We start from the raw sequence: 17,031 nt of genomic DNA, 5'->3' as shown, positions 1-17,031 counted from the left end.
TAGTTAGATTCATTTGATGTAACTAGCTAGCTAAATTCCAGCAGCTCCTGTATTTTGCTTTTCTACTCTCATTTCTTTCAGAACTTTGCTGCTGTTAAATGTACATTTCTCCACTGCGAGACTAATAAAGGCAAATCCAATCCAATCCAATCCAAAATGTAACTAAACTAGCTACATAGCTAGATAGATAAGCACATTTTTTTAATAGACATATGTGTTTAATGTCATTTTTGGAGTGATGCTAAAAAGTCCTGATGTAAATTCAATGTGCTGTATGGTTACATAATCACATCACCAAGTACAGTACAGGGAACTGCTTTCTTGGTGTCTTGGGTCAGTGAGTAAAAAATGAAAAAGCTTGTTTCTAGGTTAGGGAGGTTTTTTTTCAGAACATGGCGTTTCTGTTTCCGTGGCCATTGATACAAAAGTACATGTCCAAGTAGAGTATTCCACTGCTGTTCCCAGGAGTGAAGCGACAGCTTTGCTTTCCGTCCAGTGGACTGCGTGTCAACAGGTCAGATGGGGTCTGACACTGTGAATAAATCCCCAATGTTCTCCAGTCTGCTGTCACATTCCTGAAGTACAACTAAGCCCACCCGGAGACCCAGCAAGGACACTTTTGATCGCTCGCCATGTTGCTCACCCCCCTGGTGGGTGCATGAGACGAGTTGTATAGTATGTACTTTTTTTCCCTTTTAGACACAACAGGAAAAGAATACCACCAATTGCATTGTGTTGTGGTAGTATTTAGGTGTTGTACATTGACTCTCAAAATGTATAAATGTAAAAAATATCAGTCAGTTGAATTTCCACAGCATTAAATACACCATTGACCACAACGAGGACAGTAATTAACATTTGGAAATGACTCACTACCCACAAAAGTGGACCTGCCTCTAAAATTCACGACACGTAAAGAGGCCAACAGCAACAATGAAGGAGCTCCAGGAATTTCTAGTAAGTACTGACTTACTTAGTACACGTGACTACTATCTCGTAGGTTGGAAAAGCGTGGTTCCATTTTACAAAAAACATAAAAACAAATCTCCGAAGGGGATGTGGAGAAAATGTGAAAAAAAAACCACAAGAAAATTTAGATTGACTTTTTTGGTTGTAATCCCCAACACTATTCAAAACCTAAAATTAATTTCGATTGTGAAGGACAACAGTGGCAGCATTAATGTTTGGGGATGTTGTTCCTCAGCTGCGGTTCATGGTAGAAATAATGATCATTTCTAAATACGTACCAGTTGTTGTTAGCAAAAAAAAAAAAAAAACATCGGCAAAGAAGGAAAAAGAAAAAGATTCAGGAGACTATTAAAACATTTAAACCACATTTGGGGTTAATCAGCAGCACTTTAAATGGCAGATATGTGCCGACTCTCTCACTTAACCGATCTTAAATCCGATTGATTACTTGTGAACACAACCACATCAATAGGTTCAAAAGGTTTCACACACTTGTGCAACATTCTCAATGATTGTGATGAATGTACAGTAAAGTCTCGTTATATCGATATTCAAGGGAGTCCGAAAAAATATTGATATAACCGGGACTATCGATATATCCGACCCTGTTTGCGTGTAATTTTCTCCGTGCGTGCATAGAAATAGTATCGATATAACCGGGACTATCGATATATCCGATATCGATATAACGAGACTTTACTGTATTATTATTATTAATATTGATGTTGTTGTTATTTTTTATTTAATAATAATCATCATGATCATCATCATCATCATCATAATATCATTATTATTGTTATTGATGTTGTTATTTATATCCGATATCGATATAACGAGACTTTACTGTAGTTATTTTGGTCCACCAATGGTTTACATATATGTATATATATATATAAAAATAAAACACACATGTTAATTTCTGATTGATATATTGTAGGTAAAAAAACTACACAACGAAAGAACCTCGAGAAATTAATAATAACACAGCACAGACGTCAGATTATCAATTAAATCGTAGGTATTCCCACTTTGATGTGAATCGCGGGAAAAATAATTCAAAGTCAACACTAGAGTCATCACATGCATTTATTTGAGTGAACCAAATTTCGCCATCCATACATATCGTTGTGATTACCAGCAGATTTTTGAATTAAGTTAACAATTTATGAAAAATATCTAAAAATTAAAAGCATTTTTACAAACGGTGGAGATGCAAAACGAGAAGCGTTTTACTTAGTGCAGTCATGTGACTCGGCGAGCAGCAGCGTGTTGGGAGCAGTGCCCTCTAGCGGCCAACTCGCGTCAACGGCACCACGTGACATTTTGCTTTCGGATGACCGAACTTTATTTGCTTTTTCAAGAATACACCCCGACTGCTACCGAACAAGTCAATCACTCCAAACCTACCTACCTCCCAATGCCCCCTGCCCGGTGAAAAAGTATTTCCCCAAATAAATCTAAAACCGGGTGGGCTTTTAAAACAAATGAAGGAGCAAAGGCTGGATAAATCCCCAAAAACTCGTCAAATAAATACAAATGATTTGTCTAAGGTGCAGGACTTCCCCCCAAAAAATAAAGAATAAAAAAAGGGCAACGAAAAGGAAGAAGAGGAGATGATTTATTGATGTGAGCAACCTGAAAAAGCAAGCACTGATGGGTTGTGGCTTCAGGTTTGGTTTGTGTTCATTCCTGAGGGTCCAAAGTGACAACCAGACAAGACGAAAACCGGAAGGCGGGATCACTTTGGCGCAGGTGCCTTGAAACTCGGAAGAAGGATGACAAAACAACGACCCCCTTTCATGGTCACTGAATGCAGTGCTGTGACATTAAAGCCAGGGGGTGCGCTCATCAGCAAGGTCCATAATTGTTATTATTGGCCAAGCTAGCACTGACAGCTTTCCTGACTGCAACCACACACGCGCGCACACATGCATACCCGATTGGTCTTTGGTTAGTGTTTTTCTTTTTGCACCCGTCCATCCTTGTTGCCATTGGAAATAATTGCAAAAAAATATATAAAATGTGATGACAGCATGGTGACTTGGTCTCCCCCCCACCCCACGCTCCAGTGGTTGTAGTGATGTCATGTTCATTTAATTTTTCATTATTTGTGTATGTGAATGCGTGCGCGCTTCGATAGTTAGCATTTCCATTGCGCGTTTTTGACTCGAGCGTCCTTAGGAAGAGATGCCTGGATTTGCTAAGGTCAGACAGAGGACTAGTTCTTGACTCTGTCCTGCCCCCACCGGACCTGCGGAAGACAGGAAGTTGGCTGAGAAAACTTTGTGGAATAGAAGCTGAGGTGAAAAGTAGGATGAGAATCTGAAATGTTTACATATAGCGCTTTAAAGGACAACCGACGTCACTTTTTTGTTTTTTAACTGACACCAGAAAAACGTTTTATAGCATCGAAAATACTCAAAACACGCAGTATGATATTTTTAGTCAAATGCAAAACACCAATAAAAATGACTTAAAGTGTCCAAAATCTGCAAAAAAATTGAGCTGCGAATTGGGCATTTTCGTGACGTCACGCCAAGACGTCTTGCCTTGCTTTAGAATCAAAACAATGGCTTCAGATTCGGAGAATATGCTTTCTTGTTACACATCCAGTTATGAATATGATTCAAATAGTCCTGATGAGCAAAGCATACATGTTTGCAATCGATTAAAGAATTTATTTGGGCCATTTTGAGGCAAATGGGCGGGGGGGGGGGGGGGGGGGGGGGGATGTCTCTCCCAAAAAGAGGCAGAAAAATGGCGACCAGCTCCGGTGAGGAATGAATCAGCCCGTTTCCACAGGCTGATAAATTTCCATGGAGCTTGGACTCCCTCTGCTGGCGGCTTTTGGATGTAACACACGGTTAAAAAAAAAAAACAGTACAGCAAAATACATTGACGTGATGTAAAGATGCTACAATGCGTCTTTTTTACGGTCAGGAGGCGGTCCTTTTCTGACGTCACGTACGGACTCGTCACCAACTCAAAAACAAGACTCCCTGAATATTCAGCATGAGTCGTAAAACATAAAATATAGCTATATGCGGCGGAATATTATTAAAATACGCTCAGTAGAAGTCATTTGAAGCCATTTTACAAATTATGGACAAAACTTGTCCGGAGACGACGGTTGTCCTTTAAGATTGCAGTGTTTGGGCATTTCCATCCAATTTGATTGGTGTAGTTGTTCCACAAACTTTTCGCTTTATGAACATTAAATACGCGAGAATATAATCTTAGCATACGAACTAGTTTTCGGCAAACGAACCAAACCACACGGAGCGCCACGGTGGCTGGCGGACTAGTTTTCCACACCCCCTTTCTTTGAGTGCACACGTGGTTTGTTATCAAGGATAGTTTTGCTATTATGGAACCGAAAAAGACCCCACCACAGGCTAGTGTTAAGCCAAAGATGACATAACATATCCTCGCATTCTTGTGAAATTACGGTCGAGAATAAGAAGGTGATCATCGAAAAACACGAACGAGGTGTGCGTTTGTGTGACTTAGTATCCCAGTACCAGTATGCTAAATCGACCGCTGCTACCATCCATTGACAATTACCATGACAAAGGTAAATAAAACGACTTTATGAGACAGTACCGTTTATTTATTGAATTATAATACAATAGCACATTTACTATACATAAAATAAGGTATATTTTGTGTAGTTTAAAGACTTATTTAGTAGAAAATTATGTTTTATGGGGACCTGGGAACGGATTATTCTCATTTTTAATGGTTTCTTATGGGAAATAAATGTTTGGCAGACGAACTTTTCGCCTTACACACACTTTCTGGCAACCGATTACGTTTGTAAGCTGAGGTATCACTGTATTATATGATATTATATATTATATGATACGATATGACAATAGTACTATATTAATATAATAATAATAATAAATTTTGCTGCAGTAGATTGTAAATTTCCCCATTGTGGGACAATTAAAGGCTTTCCGATTCTGATTATTTTTGTTGTATTACAATATTGCGGACACAAAAAAAAATCAGCCCATTCTAGCCAAATTTAAAACAGCTAACATCCGCCATCCGGTTAAACAAAAACATTTTTTTTCTCCAATATGATCTAGTTCAGTCGTGTTTGGCGATGTGTGTATTTGCCGCTTTATATGCTAAGTTTCACTGAACAAACCTTCTTCATGGTGCGTCTCTACCGGTGTCCAAACTGGCGTCCAGAAGGAGCTCCTCCAGGTCTTGTGTGCAGCTCACACTCACTACACAACCAACAACAAAACACACACATTAAATATTTATTAACACATTCCGAGTATCAAGTGTCATGGCTTCTACACGCACATACCGTGTTCCATGACACACCTGCCAGCTTTGGGGCTATCGGCGTCGAGGAGGTGGAGGGAGAATTCGGGTTTCAAGCCGTTGGGCAAAACTGAACTGGTGACCTCTGGCTCACCCTCGTCGGCGGAGCTCTCCTCGCTGGAGTCCTCCGTTTCAGGATGGACGGCGGTGACGGATGTCGGTTGGTCGGTGGGGACGGGCTGTGCTACTACTTCCTGTCCATCTCGCTCAGTTTGATGAGGTTCCTCATGCAGTTTTAGACTGTGGCTGTCGTTTGTAGTCACGGGCAAGGAACTAGCGTTCGTGTCTATGATATCATCCTGATGTTCAAAATCTTGTAGGTCCGGCGTGGATACTGAGGTCTGGATTTCATCTTCGGAGTCGTCACTTGCGGGTTCTAGTAGCGCCGCTTGACTCTCCTCCACTGGAAAAGGGTCTTTCAGTTCTTCATTGGGGGTATCTGGTTTGGGGGCTGCAGGCTGAGCAGACAAAGGGCTTAAATTCAAGACTGGTGACTGATGACTTGTCAATGGCGGTTCAAAACCGCTTCCAGTTACATTTTGGTCGCGACTGGGCTCGAGTGTGCACTTGGTGCCATCTAAGTTTTCATGCGTCGGCTGCATTTGCTTGGCAATGGTTTCTGAAGTCTCCTTCAATGGCCCCTGTGGGTGGACTGCGCCTGTCTGAGCCTCTGGTGGACTCTCCACCCGAGTCACCATGAAGATCTTGTGACCCCGCCCGGGACTGGAGACGGAAATGCAGCGGCCCGGAGAGGGAGGTGTGCTTGGAGCAACCGGGCTGTCGGTGACGGTGATTTCTGAAATGATGTTCGCTGAGGGCGCAGGGGAAGCTTGCAAGGGGCTCGACGTGGGTGCGACCATTTCACTTTGAGGGGGACTTTGGAGCGCGTTTGGATCAAGCGAGGTCTTCGTGATGACTTCCTCCTCATCTTCAGTGTCGGAGTCGGAGTCTAGGTTCAACGGAGAAACACTCACCTCGGTGATTGTCTTCGCCTCGCTGCTCGGCTGTTCTTCGCTTCCTGTTTGAGCCCCTTGTCTCTGATCATTGCTTTCATCTCGTTCTTCTTCTCTTATCCCGTCTTCGGTGGCAATTTCAGCCATGGATGCAGACTGCCTCATCATCTGCTCCGTTTCCTCCCTCACCTTGGCCAGGACGAAGTTCCTCTTGCAGCCATTCTGGATTTCAGCCAGCAAGGCACGCTGGGTCTCAATGAAACTCTTCACCTGGAGGATAAAAATAGGTCTTCAAAGTGTAACGGAACCATATAAAGATTCATTCTCAAAGTCACAATTTCAATATTTTGCACCTATTTTTACCACTGTGGTGAATTAGGTATAGTAGCAGTACAAAGTTGCTTTTCTACTTTCATTTCTTTCATAACTTTGCTGCTGTGAAATGTAAATTTCTCCACTGCGAGACGAATAAAGGCAAATCCAATCCAATCCAATCCAATCCATACCGCCCACCAATCTCTATTTAGTTTGGAATACCATTTATTTTAGGAGTAATTCCACGGTGGACCACCATGTGGCGGTAAACAATTATATGCCAGCACAAAAAATTGAATCAGACATTAAAAATTTCAGTCAGGCTAACATACCAAACGGTGGGTGATATTTTTAACTGGAGGTGAAGTGATCTTTGTGCAGAAAAAAAACATAACACTTTCATTTACTTAACTCATTCACTGCCATTCACGAATTTATTCGGGAATTGAAAATATGACGTAGAGCGCCATTCCCGAATAATTTCGGGTTTTCTTTTTTCTTGCTTGGATGCCGATAAAGCACGATTCACACCCCTGACCATGTTTTTTTTTTGCTTCCACAACGGGACAGCATTTCCTTTTTTCCCATGTTAGCGCTTTGTTACAGCTTCTGCTGTTGTTAAACGCTATATAAACCAATATGTAGGTGTTGCATTGTATTTTGGACAGCCTCCCTCATTTCAAGCTCATATAACTCGAGACCCATATAATTTAGGAATTAACTCTTTTTTTCCTCTGATGAAAGAAGAGAGTCTAAGGTTTCTAACGGTGTATTGGATGTTTCTGTACTCCTAAAACTCAATATTCTGTGAGTCCTGGAATTCATGTGACAATGACAAAAACCCTGGAACTGGAGTAGACACATTTTTGCACAAGTCTGGCAATATGTACCTATAATGCTGATTCTTACTAAATATGTCTACATGTGAAAAAGGTTAGTGGACCGCTGCCTTTTTAAAAGCAAAAACACATTGTATAATGTTGGAATGTAAGCACTAATATTTTCTTTGATATTTAGTCTTTACTTTGAGCGGTGCAATTGTAATGTCACAGCAATTGGTATGCTAGCAGCATAAATAATCAAGACCGTGCATGGAATCCAATCTTCAGACTCATGTTCTAATCCAATAAGAATCAGAACATCAAATAGTAAAAGTGCTGAATTCCAACTAGAAAAACTACAAAGTATTACAACAAAACAGAGGCAATGTGAATCTATTTCGTGTCATGGCCTTTTTTTTAAATACACAATAGTTAATCTTTCCACAAACTGTTAATTATTCACGAGCAAATGCTCACAGTTTCTTTCTTGGGCTCCCGGTCCAGGTCAAGGCGCAGAAGAGAGGTGTTGACTTTCAGGGCAAGCGACAGCGCCATCAGTCCACCTGTCTTGATCTCGTTTTCTCGCAGATCCAAACGTAGCAGCCTGGGGCTCTCGGCGATAAATTCAGCCACAGCTACCGCCCCTATAACGGAAAAGTGGGGAGAAGAAACACGTTTGGGTGAAAAAAATGCACAAATACCTTGAATTGTAAAACTCGGAATGTCCTTTATTTGTCACCTTCACAGGACAGTTTAGTGGAGGCGAGGCCCAGTCTGAGCACGGAGCGGTTGGTGATCAGTCCATCCTTCAGCTTGTGGATGCCTTCGTTGCCCACTGAGTTATGACCCAGGTTCAGTGTTTCTAGACTCTGGGTGCAAGGCTGAGGGAATGTAAAACAAGCAAGCGCTGAACAAGTCATCAAACAATTGAGAGATACTATAGGTCAGTGTTGAACATTTTTGAGAAGCAATCTTATTGCAGGGATGCAGGTGGGAAATTTAAAAGGGGGCCCCCTTATGTCTGAAAAGGAGGGCCAAATTCTAAAATTGATTGGGCCCGATTGAAGTAGATTGCCGAAGTATACAAAACTGATTGAAATAAACCAAAATACATTGGAGCATATTTCTAAATTGCAATATTTTGAAATACCATTGCTTGACTAAAATCTATTTTTCTAATATATCAGCAATTTTAATTCAAGTCAAGGAATGTATTCATACATAAAATAAACATTTTCTATTTTTTTATATACTACACAATCCTGTGCTATTTTGATATTACATGATATTACGGAGAAGACAAAGCGCACAGACTTAGCACAATATTTCTTATTGGTGTCTACTTAAAGGACAACCGACGTCTCCGGACAAGTTATGTCCATAATTTGTAAAATGTCTTCAAATGACTTCTACTGAGCGGATTTTACAAAGATTCCACCGCATATAGCTATATTTTACGTTTTAAGACTGCGCTGAATATTCCGGAAGTCTTGTTTTTGAGTTGGTGATGAGTCCGTATGTTACGTCACTGAAGGAACGCCCCTGACCGAAAAAAGGACACAATGTCGCAGTCCTTCCATCACGTCAATGCATTTTGCTGTAGTTTGGTCTGAAAATGTAGTGTAGGACCACAAAAAGGCAGAAGAGGGTGACAAAGCTCCACGTAAGGAATTAATCAGCCTGTGGAAACGGGCAGATTAATTCCTTGCACGGCTTTGTCGTCATGTTCTGCCTTTTTTGGCTGTGACATTTCCCACCCCTGATGCCTCAAAATGACACGGAATAAATTCTTTAATCGATTGCAAACATGTATGCTTTCTTCTTCAGAACTATTTGAATCATATTCGTAACTGGATGAGTAACAAGAAAGCATATTCTCCGAATCTGAAGCCATTGTTTTGATTCTCGTGCGCTGCTCTGACAAGCAGGCATTCCGTGTAGTCTAAATGAGGAATGGCAAAACAATGAGCTCCTTATTGGCCGGCATCAATGTGACGAGGATGAGGCCACTCTTCAAAACAAACAAGACGAATGAATTTAGTTTTCCTCAAGTAGCGTGAGCTGCATGCTACTGAACACTCATGCTTTTAAGATGTCACCTTTTTGCCAAGATGCGCTTTAAATAAAATGAACTAATTCAGATAGATGAGACAAAACTACATTTTTAAATAATAATAATAATAATAATACATGTTATTTCAAGCGCATTTCAAAGCTCTCAAGGACACTTTACAGTCACAGACAAGCATATATACAATAATAAATAAAAAATAAAAATACAATAAATATAATACAATTATAAATAGAAACAAGAGATAGAGCTACACAAAAAAAGCAATTTTAAATAGGTGGGTTTTTGTCATTTGTTATCCAGCGATTCACTTCATTGTTTCATGACACTCGTCAAGTCAATTCCATTATATTGTCTTGCTGTCATCTTTCAATTTAACAAAGCTCGTGTGAGTGTGTGTATACCAGTGCAGCAGCTAGGTAGCCCATGCCATTGTGTGTCAGCTGGTTGTTCCATAGCACCAATGTGACGAGGCCTTTCCTCTGCTCTTTTAGTCCTTCGCACACATAGGCCAAACCTGTGACAACACCCCCACCCCACACACATACAGTCATTTCATCTAAAGCGAGAAAAAATTGTCATTAGCATCAGCATCCAAGTGAGAAAGGATCATGAGCATGAAGATATTGTTTTGTAACGCATCAACACATTGTAGCAAATCAGGCAGTGCTAAATGAGGTTTCTAAAAAAGAGAGATCGCCCCAACAAAAATAACTCGGGATGAACCGTTCAGACAGATGGCAATGATAAAATTCTAGCGTCTGCATTCATATTCATCAACCACGACTCAAGTCTCCAGCTGAGAGATCTATTTGTGTTCTGTGTGCATCGGTTACATAAATGGAGATTGAATAAATATGTGGGCACTGAATTCTTGGATGCTGATGAGCTCATGAGTCCCTTTTGTATTCACACGCATCAAAAGAGATACCGGAGTGTTTTTGCCAACATGGATATTTGAGATTTTACAACAACATTATCATTACATTTACAGAACGATTAGGATGGAGAAGGTCTTGTTATGTATGAGTTCCTAATGATCATTCCGATTATGGCTGCAGCTATTGAACATTTTTAGAATCGATTATCATCCTATTTATTAAACAGGATTAAGTAGAGATTAACTCATTCCCGAATTTATTTGGGAATTGAAAATATGACGTAGAGCGCCATTCCCGAATTTGTTTGGGTTTCGTTTTTCTTGCTTGGGTGTCGATAAAGCAGACATGGCCAGACCTCTGGCAATGTTTTTTCCTTTCCGCAGGAGGGCAGCATTTCCTTTTTTTCCATGTTAGCGCTTTGTTCCAGCTTCAGCTGTTGTTAAAGCGCTATATAAACCAATATATATGTATTGCGTTGTATTTCGGAGGGCCACCCTAATTTCAAGCTCATATAACTCGAGGCCCATATAATTTATGAATTAACTTCTTTTCTGATGAAAGAAGAGAGTATAAGGTTTCTAACACTGTCTTGAATGTTTATGTAGTTGTACAACTCAATATTGTGTGGGTCCTGGAATTCCAGTGACGATGACAAAATCCCTGGCACCGGAGTGGACACATTTTTGCACGTCTGGCAGTGAAAGAGTTAACCAGGTAATAGCTTACAAATTGATTTTGCATTATTAATTCATATCAAAATCCCTTTTTGCGCTGCCGTTTTGTGTTGTTTTGTAGAACGAAAGTCCTGTTTAGATGTTTGTTCTGTGAAAAAAGGCAAAAAACAATAGTGTTTTCCATGAAATCATGCTTGAATTGCATGATTTAAAAAAGTTATTGTTCTCTATTTTTGTCATGCACCGGTGGCTGTATGTATTCGTAACCACGGGCGAGGGCATTATGCTAAGTTTCGAAGAGCAATGTCTTTATTAAAACACGTAACATTGTATATAATGTGTATAGTATTTGTGGATATCCTGTTGTGGTACTTTATTTGGTTTTCCTTTACATTACAGACATTTGACTTAAAATTATGAAAAAACAAATGTTTTCTTTCTTGTACGCACTCTCCCCTCCTGGAATGTTGATATTGCAGCAATTTATTTCTACAAAGGGTGAAGCATTAGTCTGCAGTTACACTCGTAAAAAAAGTAATAGCAAAGTTTTCTTTTTTTCTTTTTTTGTAATTTAATTGTTTGAGCTCTTCAATTAATTGTTTTGGCCCAAAATGACCAATAAATGGACTAATACGGGGTGTAGCAGCACCTGAGTCCAGGATGTGGTTGTTGCGCAGGTCCAGAATTTGGATGTTGTAGTTAAACTTGAGCAGATTGCCAAGCTGGGCTGAATCCTGCAGGCCATTGAGCTTGTTGTCGGCAAGGTACAACTCCCGCAGGTTCATGTTCATTTTCAGAGCTGTTGCTATACAAAATAAACATGAAATGAGTTCATTCATTGATTAAACAAGGTCATCATGGTTTGTCCAAGGCTTACCCAGCAACATTAACGGTCTGCCGGACAAGCTGGCATTCTCCAGGTGCAGGACCGCCAGGCTGCCGCTGATCCTGAGCGCTCGAGCCACAAAGGGAGCCGAGTGGTCCAGAAGTGGCGTGTTTCTTGCATCCAGATACTGAAGAGAGCTTGTCTGTGATGGTGTTAAAACAATCATGTAACAATTAGGATAATGCGTTTTCGACAGATGAATGCGATTAGCTTATCAGATAATCATCTGTTGTTAAATTAGCAAGTGTTAAAATTGCGCAAGCGGGATTTACATGAACAGTTTGGACAAGGGAGGGGTGAACCAACAAAACCACAATAAATCGTTCATCGCTTTTTTTCCTCCTCCAAATATTTGCCGCAGGGGTCGGAAAATTCAGTACGGTTCATAGCTCCACCCACTAGTCGTCATGGTGACAAAAGTGATACTTGTGTATTTTATTTGCTCAACAGATTAGTGGCTATTTTTAAGGCACAGACCATAATTTGAGAGAATATAGGCATGCAGTTTGAAAACAAACAAACAAGACCTTTCTATGGTCACTTTGATCAAATTGAAATAATATCATCTACGAAATAATGAACATAATGAATTGAAACCAACACAACATGGCATGTCAAGTGACAGCCTTGAGTCATCTATTACATTATGTCGCCTGTGAGTGTCACGATTGCTGTAAGGGGATGAGACCATCTGAGTCAGAAAACACCCAAAAATAAGCAGTGCCGATCTTGCACCGATGGAAAGACATACCTGTCACGAAGACTCATCATACATCCCATGAAGCAATTTAAACGTCAGTCAAAGCATCAAGTTCAATATATTTGTTTATCCAACTCTTGAATTGAATCTCGTGTGTCTGATATGCCTCGTGAGTGTACACATTGTTATGTATTCCAGGCAGCGATAGATAAAAATCAACATACGCACCGAAAAATAACTTTAAATGTTTATTCATGACCTTTTTTTGCGGCGGATTTATTCATAACAACACAATTGTGATGACTAATAAGATTCAGCATATAATCACACAACGATATTAGCGCTCCTAAAACACTCATCCCTTCATTACAAATTTAATTCTGCTGCCAGACACACAGAAACCATCTTAAACTGAGCATAAAAGAATCAATTGACAGTCCAAAATATGTTTTGGAAAAGTGGTAAAAATAGTTCTATTATTATAGTTCCTTGCCGTTAATTCAATAATAAACAGCAGACTCTACCCTTACACTAATGGTTCTCATTTACATTTGTAATGATCCCAAAAAGTTAAACACAACTGAACTGTACATACAAATACAGAGATAGCTAGCTATCTAGCTCGCTAGATAGCTAGCTTAACCATTTTGGAGCGTTTTGACATTATCATGTCGAACTGGATATTGTGTTGATTTTTTATTCAGTGAATCAACTAAATGGAAAAATTGAAATGCACCAGGAAACAAGAAAGCTTGGTTCTGCCATTTTTCCATTAAAAAAAAAACTCAATAAACATTGTTTGCACAAAATGTAGCTAATATCTAACATTGGACATCAATGTGATCGACTGGTGGTGGCACATCAGTAGATTTGTTTCCAAATTGAAATTTACATTCAAGAAGTATCAGACGCAAACATCGAAATCGTAACATGATCGATCCACATACACAACCCAACGGAAGCTGCAATGGAGTCTACGGCATACCTTCCTCATCATGTGAGCGGCGGCTTGCCATCCTCGCCTGCCTATGTGCTTATTGAAGGAGATGTTGAGGTGTGTGGCTGACTCGTAGTACTCAATCATGTCAAACAGAGACGAGGCGCCCTAAGAAGCAGAAAACAAAAAATAAATCAATAAAAGCAAATGGCAAGAATCAATTGACACATAACCAACGTTGAACAATGTTAGATACATTTGATGGGTCAAGCCTGTTCTGTATGCTTGGATTACTGTAGTTGTAATCATGGTAACTGTTGCATGACAGGGAGATGCAGGGAGGGGGGGTCTCGGATTTTAGAAATTGAAGAGCAGATGTGGACCACTTGTAGATCGGGATTAGTTATCGGCAGAATGGGTGTTGTGTGAGGGGTAAAAAAAAATATTGTGATGTCCCTATTTATTACCATATATTATTTATTAGATTAGATTCGCCTTTATGAGTCTCACAATGGATAATTTACATTTCACAGCAGCTAAGTAGAAAGGAAAGAAGTAGAAAAACAAAATACAGGAACTGCTGTAAAGGTAGCCACTCTCGCAGCGCCATCTTGAAGTCAAAACAATAAAAAACAAAACAAATAATGTGTAACACAAAATACACAGGCATCCATTCAATCTGAAGTACTTTCTGCACCCTTTTTGTTGTATGAAGCAGTTCTAGATGAAAAAGGAGAGGCTCAAAGTGTCGTTTTCACCAGTGGATGAAAGACGTCAAGGCGAATTGTGCACGACTGCACCTATACAATACAATACATGTTGATTTATTTAGCGCTGAAGCTGCAATAAGCTAAATGTTGAAACCAAACACGAAGCTGTAGTATCCATTGACGAAAAGAGATTGTCTCATCTCCTGTCCCATGTTAATCCGCTTCAATTCCAAGCCAATTATTCCAATTATGAACAGCAAACAGCAAGAAGTCCTGGTAGTGAGGTAGCAAAGCAGCAATGCCACGCTGCTGTCTTTTGATCAAATGCTGTGCCATTTTAGCACCAGACATCTTTACAAAAAATACACTTTTTGTGATACAACAAGGGGAGACATTCCTTGGTCAAAGAGGGTCAGAAAAGTTTTGGGTGTGTTAATATGTTGAATTGTCTCTGGAGTGATATTCAATTTGGTTTGATGATTTGAAACATTTATAGAGTATATAGATGTGCAAAAGACATATACACACACTGTACGTGTGTATGTGTTTGTGTATGCATATACATCAAATTCAAAAGCAGACCACCCTATCTGGTTTTATATCTGATTCCTTTTGAAAATGATCTATCCTGCAGATCCTCACACATCACTGTTAAGTGTCAATCTATTCCCATCACACCAACTGGATGCAATGAACTCATGCCCTTCAATAGATCCACTTGCTGCTTTGCCTTCGGGTTCTTATTTCAGTTGGGCTCATCCACCTCAGGCTGAGATGATGCTATTTGGTTCCCTTCCTTGTGTATGCGCATCTGAAAACGACAGGTTTTCTTGACTGTCTGTATTTGTAGGGAAAGAATTGTGAGGGCAGCGGAACAAAACGGCATGCAGTAATTAAAGTGAGCTTTCTATGCCAGTACAACCTCAATCTGGTTGCAAGTACAATTTGTGTCTGTGACTGGATATAAAACTCACAGTGTTTTATAGTTAGCTATTTTGTGACAGGTTGGGTTCCTTGGGTCTACATGATAGAGCAGAGCGCCAATGCGTATTTAGAACAGTCGCAGCTTGGAATTGAAGCGGATTCACGTGGGACAGGAGATGTGAGAAAATCTCTTTTCATCAATGGATGCTACAGTTTTGTGATTGCTTTCAACATTTAGCTTGTTGTAGATGTGCACGTTCCTCCATGTCCCTGATCCACTGATGAAAAGGACGGTTTGATCCGCTCCTCTTTTATCTAGAACTGCTTTATGCAACAAAGAGAATGCAGAAAGTGCTTGATTGAATGACTGTCTGTGTCTTTGTGTTGTCATATTATTTTATCATTTTGTTCTTTTGACTTCAAGATAGCAATGCGAGAGTGGCTGCCTTTCCAGCTGCTCCTGTATTTTGTTTTTCTACTTCTTTCTCGCCATTCCTCTTCCTTTCATAACTTTGCTGTTGTGAAATGTAAATTTCTCCACTGCGAGACGAATAAAGGCTAATCCAATCAATAGTAACTGCCTCTTACATGCCTGTAGCCCTAGAGGGGGGCATGAAATAATACAAAAATGACACACACTTAACTCCTTGGTCACACGAGTCTGGAATATTGAGAAATAAAACGCATTTCTTCTTACATCTTCATCTAGGTTGGTCTGCTCCAGGTCTATGACTTTAAATTGGACTCTCTTTAAAACTTCTTCCAGGGATTCGCAAGCCTTGTAGTCCAATTTTTCACCTGTGCACAAACAGACACGGCACATGCATGAGGGTTCACTGTACTGTGTAGGTTGTCATCAAATATAAGAAATTAAAATGATGAACTTGTGACAATTTTTTGATGCTTACCTTTTAGATCCAAGCATTCATTTCGCTGGGTCAGGTCTTTAAGTTCCTGTTTCAATAAGTAAAATACAACAACAGCACAAGTGAGATAGAGAGACAAAGCGCTCGCTTGTGGAATAACGAATTGCGTTGCACATTTTGAAACATCTCCATGCCACATAAGCCACTGAGCAAAAAAAAAAAAAAAACATCTAAACAAACTTCCCCATATGTCATCTAAGATAAACATTTTGCTTGATAAATCTGGTGCTTTCCTATTCTCTGCGTTTCTGTGTCTAAGCCAATGTCAGAGATACAGCTAATTAGCAGTCGGTATGAACAGTCAAGGCAGTACATCAGCGCTTCACACTTTACACAAAACTATTTTTTGCCTCTTGCCCTGGTGATACACTCTCCCGTGCAAACACTGGGAGTGCTGCCCTCGAAATTATGTGCCAGCAAATAGTTGGCTCTCCACCCCATTCAGCATGAACTCCATTACCTCTGCCCCCGTGCCACACTGCTGGTAATTATCTGCTGGACATGTTGACACCCCCTGCCCCCCGTGTGTGACTCAACAGGTTTTAATAAACTCATTTGGCATTACCAAACAGATATCCTATGGAATATAAGAGATCTTAATAACACAGAAAACAGAAAGTTAAGGTTCGCTCACTGACCTATTAGAGAACCACTTCAATTGTTAAATGAACAAACAATATATCTGTGTTTACATGGCAAAGTAGGTGAACATAGGCCAACACAGTGGAAGCGACTGTCCGGCTATCCAGGCCACGCAGAGAGATTTAACAGATAATATTTGAATGACCATCAGACTCAGACGTCTGTGTATGCTCTCAGTCGTACAGGAGTGGTCCATCGATGAAAAGGTTTCTTCAGCCGTCGTCTGTACTTCTTTGAAGGTTTCGGACCTTTCACTCCTCATCCGAAGAGCTTCGTCAGCG

The 17,031-nt window shown here is 40.2% G+C and overlaps 1 protein-coding gene across 3 annotated transcripts in view; it reads right to left on the bottom strand.

Annotated features, from left to right (window-relative positions):
- Positions 1-2,037: 2,037 nt before the first annotated feature.
- The window catches only part of ppp1r37 (protein phosphatase 1, regulatory subunit 37), a 28,966-nt gene continuing 13,972 nt past the window's right edge, over positions 2,038-17,031 (bottom strand). For all 3 annotated transcript variants that reach the window (XM_089013399.1, XM_089013401.1, XM_089013400.1), the window contains 11 exons: positions 16,091-16,136; positions 15,880-15,980; positions 13,597-13,716; positions 11,903-12,053; positions 11,675-11,830; positions 9,875-9,987; positions 8,139-8,280; positions 7,877-8,043; positions 5,294-6,533; positions 5,126-5,207; positions 2,038-3,220 (listed from right to left, as the gene is read on the bottom strand). In XM_089013399.1, coding sequence (XP_088869525.1) covers positions 5,131-5,207; positions 5,294-6,533; positions 7,877-8,043; positions 8,139-8,280; positions 9,875-9,987; positions 11,675-11,830; positions 11,903-12,053; positions 13,597-13,716; positions 15,880-15,980; positions 16,091-16,136 — 2,313 coding nt within the window. In that variant the 3' untranslated portion in view covers positions 2,038-3,220; positions 5,126-5,130. The remainder of the gene's footprint in view (positions 3,221-5,125; positions 5,208-5,293; positions 6,534-7,876; positions 8,044-8,138; positions 8,281-9,874; positions 9,988-11,674; positions 11,831-11,902; positions 12,054-13,596; positions 13,717-15,879; positions 15,981-16,090; positions 16,137-17,031) is intronic.

The sequence above is a fragment of the Hippocampus bargibanti genome, linkage group LG14 (genome assembly GCF_051943395.1).
Source record: "Hippocampus bargibanti isolate YZ-2025 linkage group LG14, ASM5194339v1, whole genome shotgun sequence".
In the NCBI taxonomy this organism is placed as follows: domain Eukaryota; kingdom Metazoa; phylum Chordata; class Actinopteri; order Syngnathiformes; family Syngnathidae; genus Hippocampus; species Hippocampus bargibanti.
This window is presented reverse-complemented; position numbering and strand designations above follow the sequence as displayed.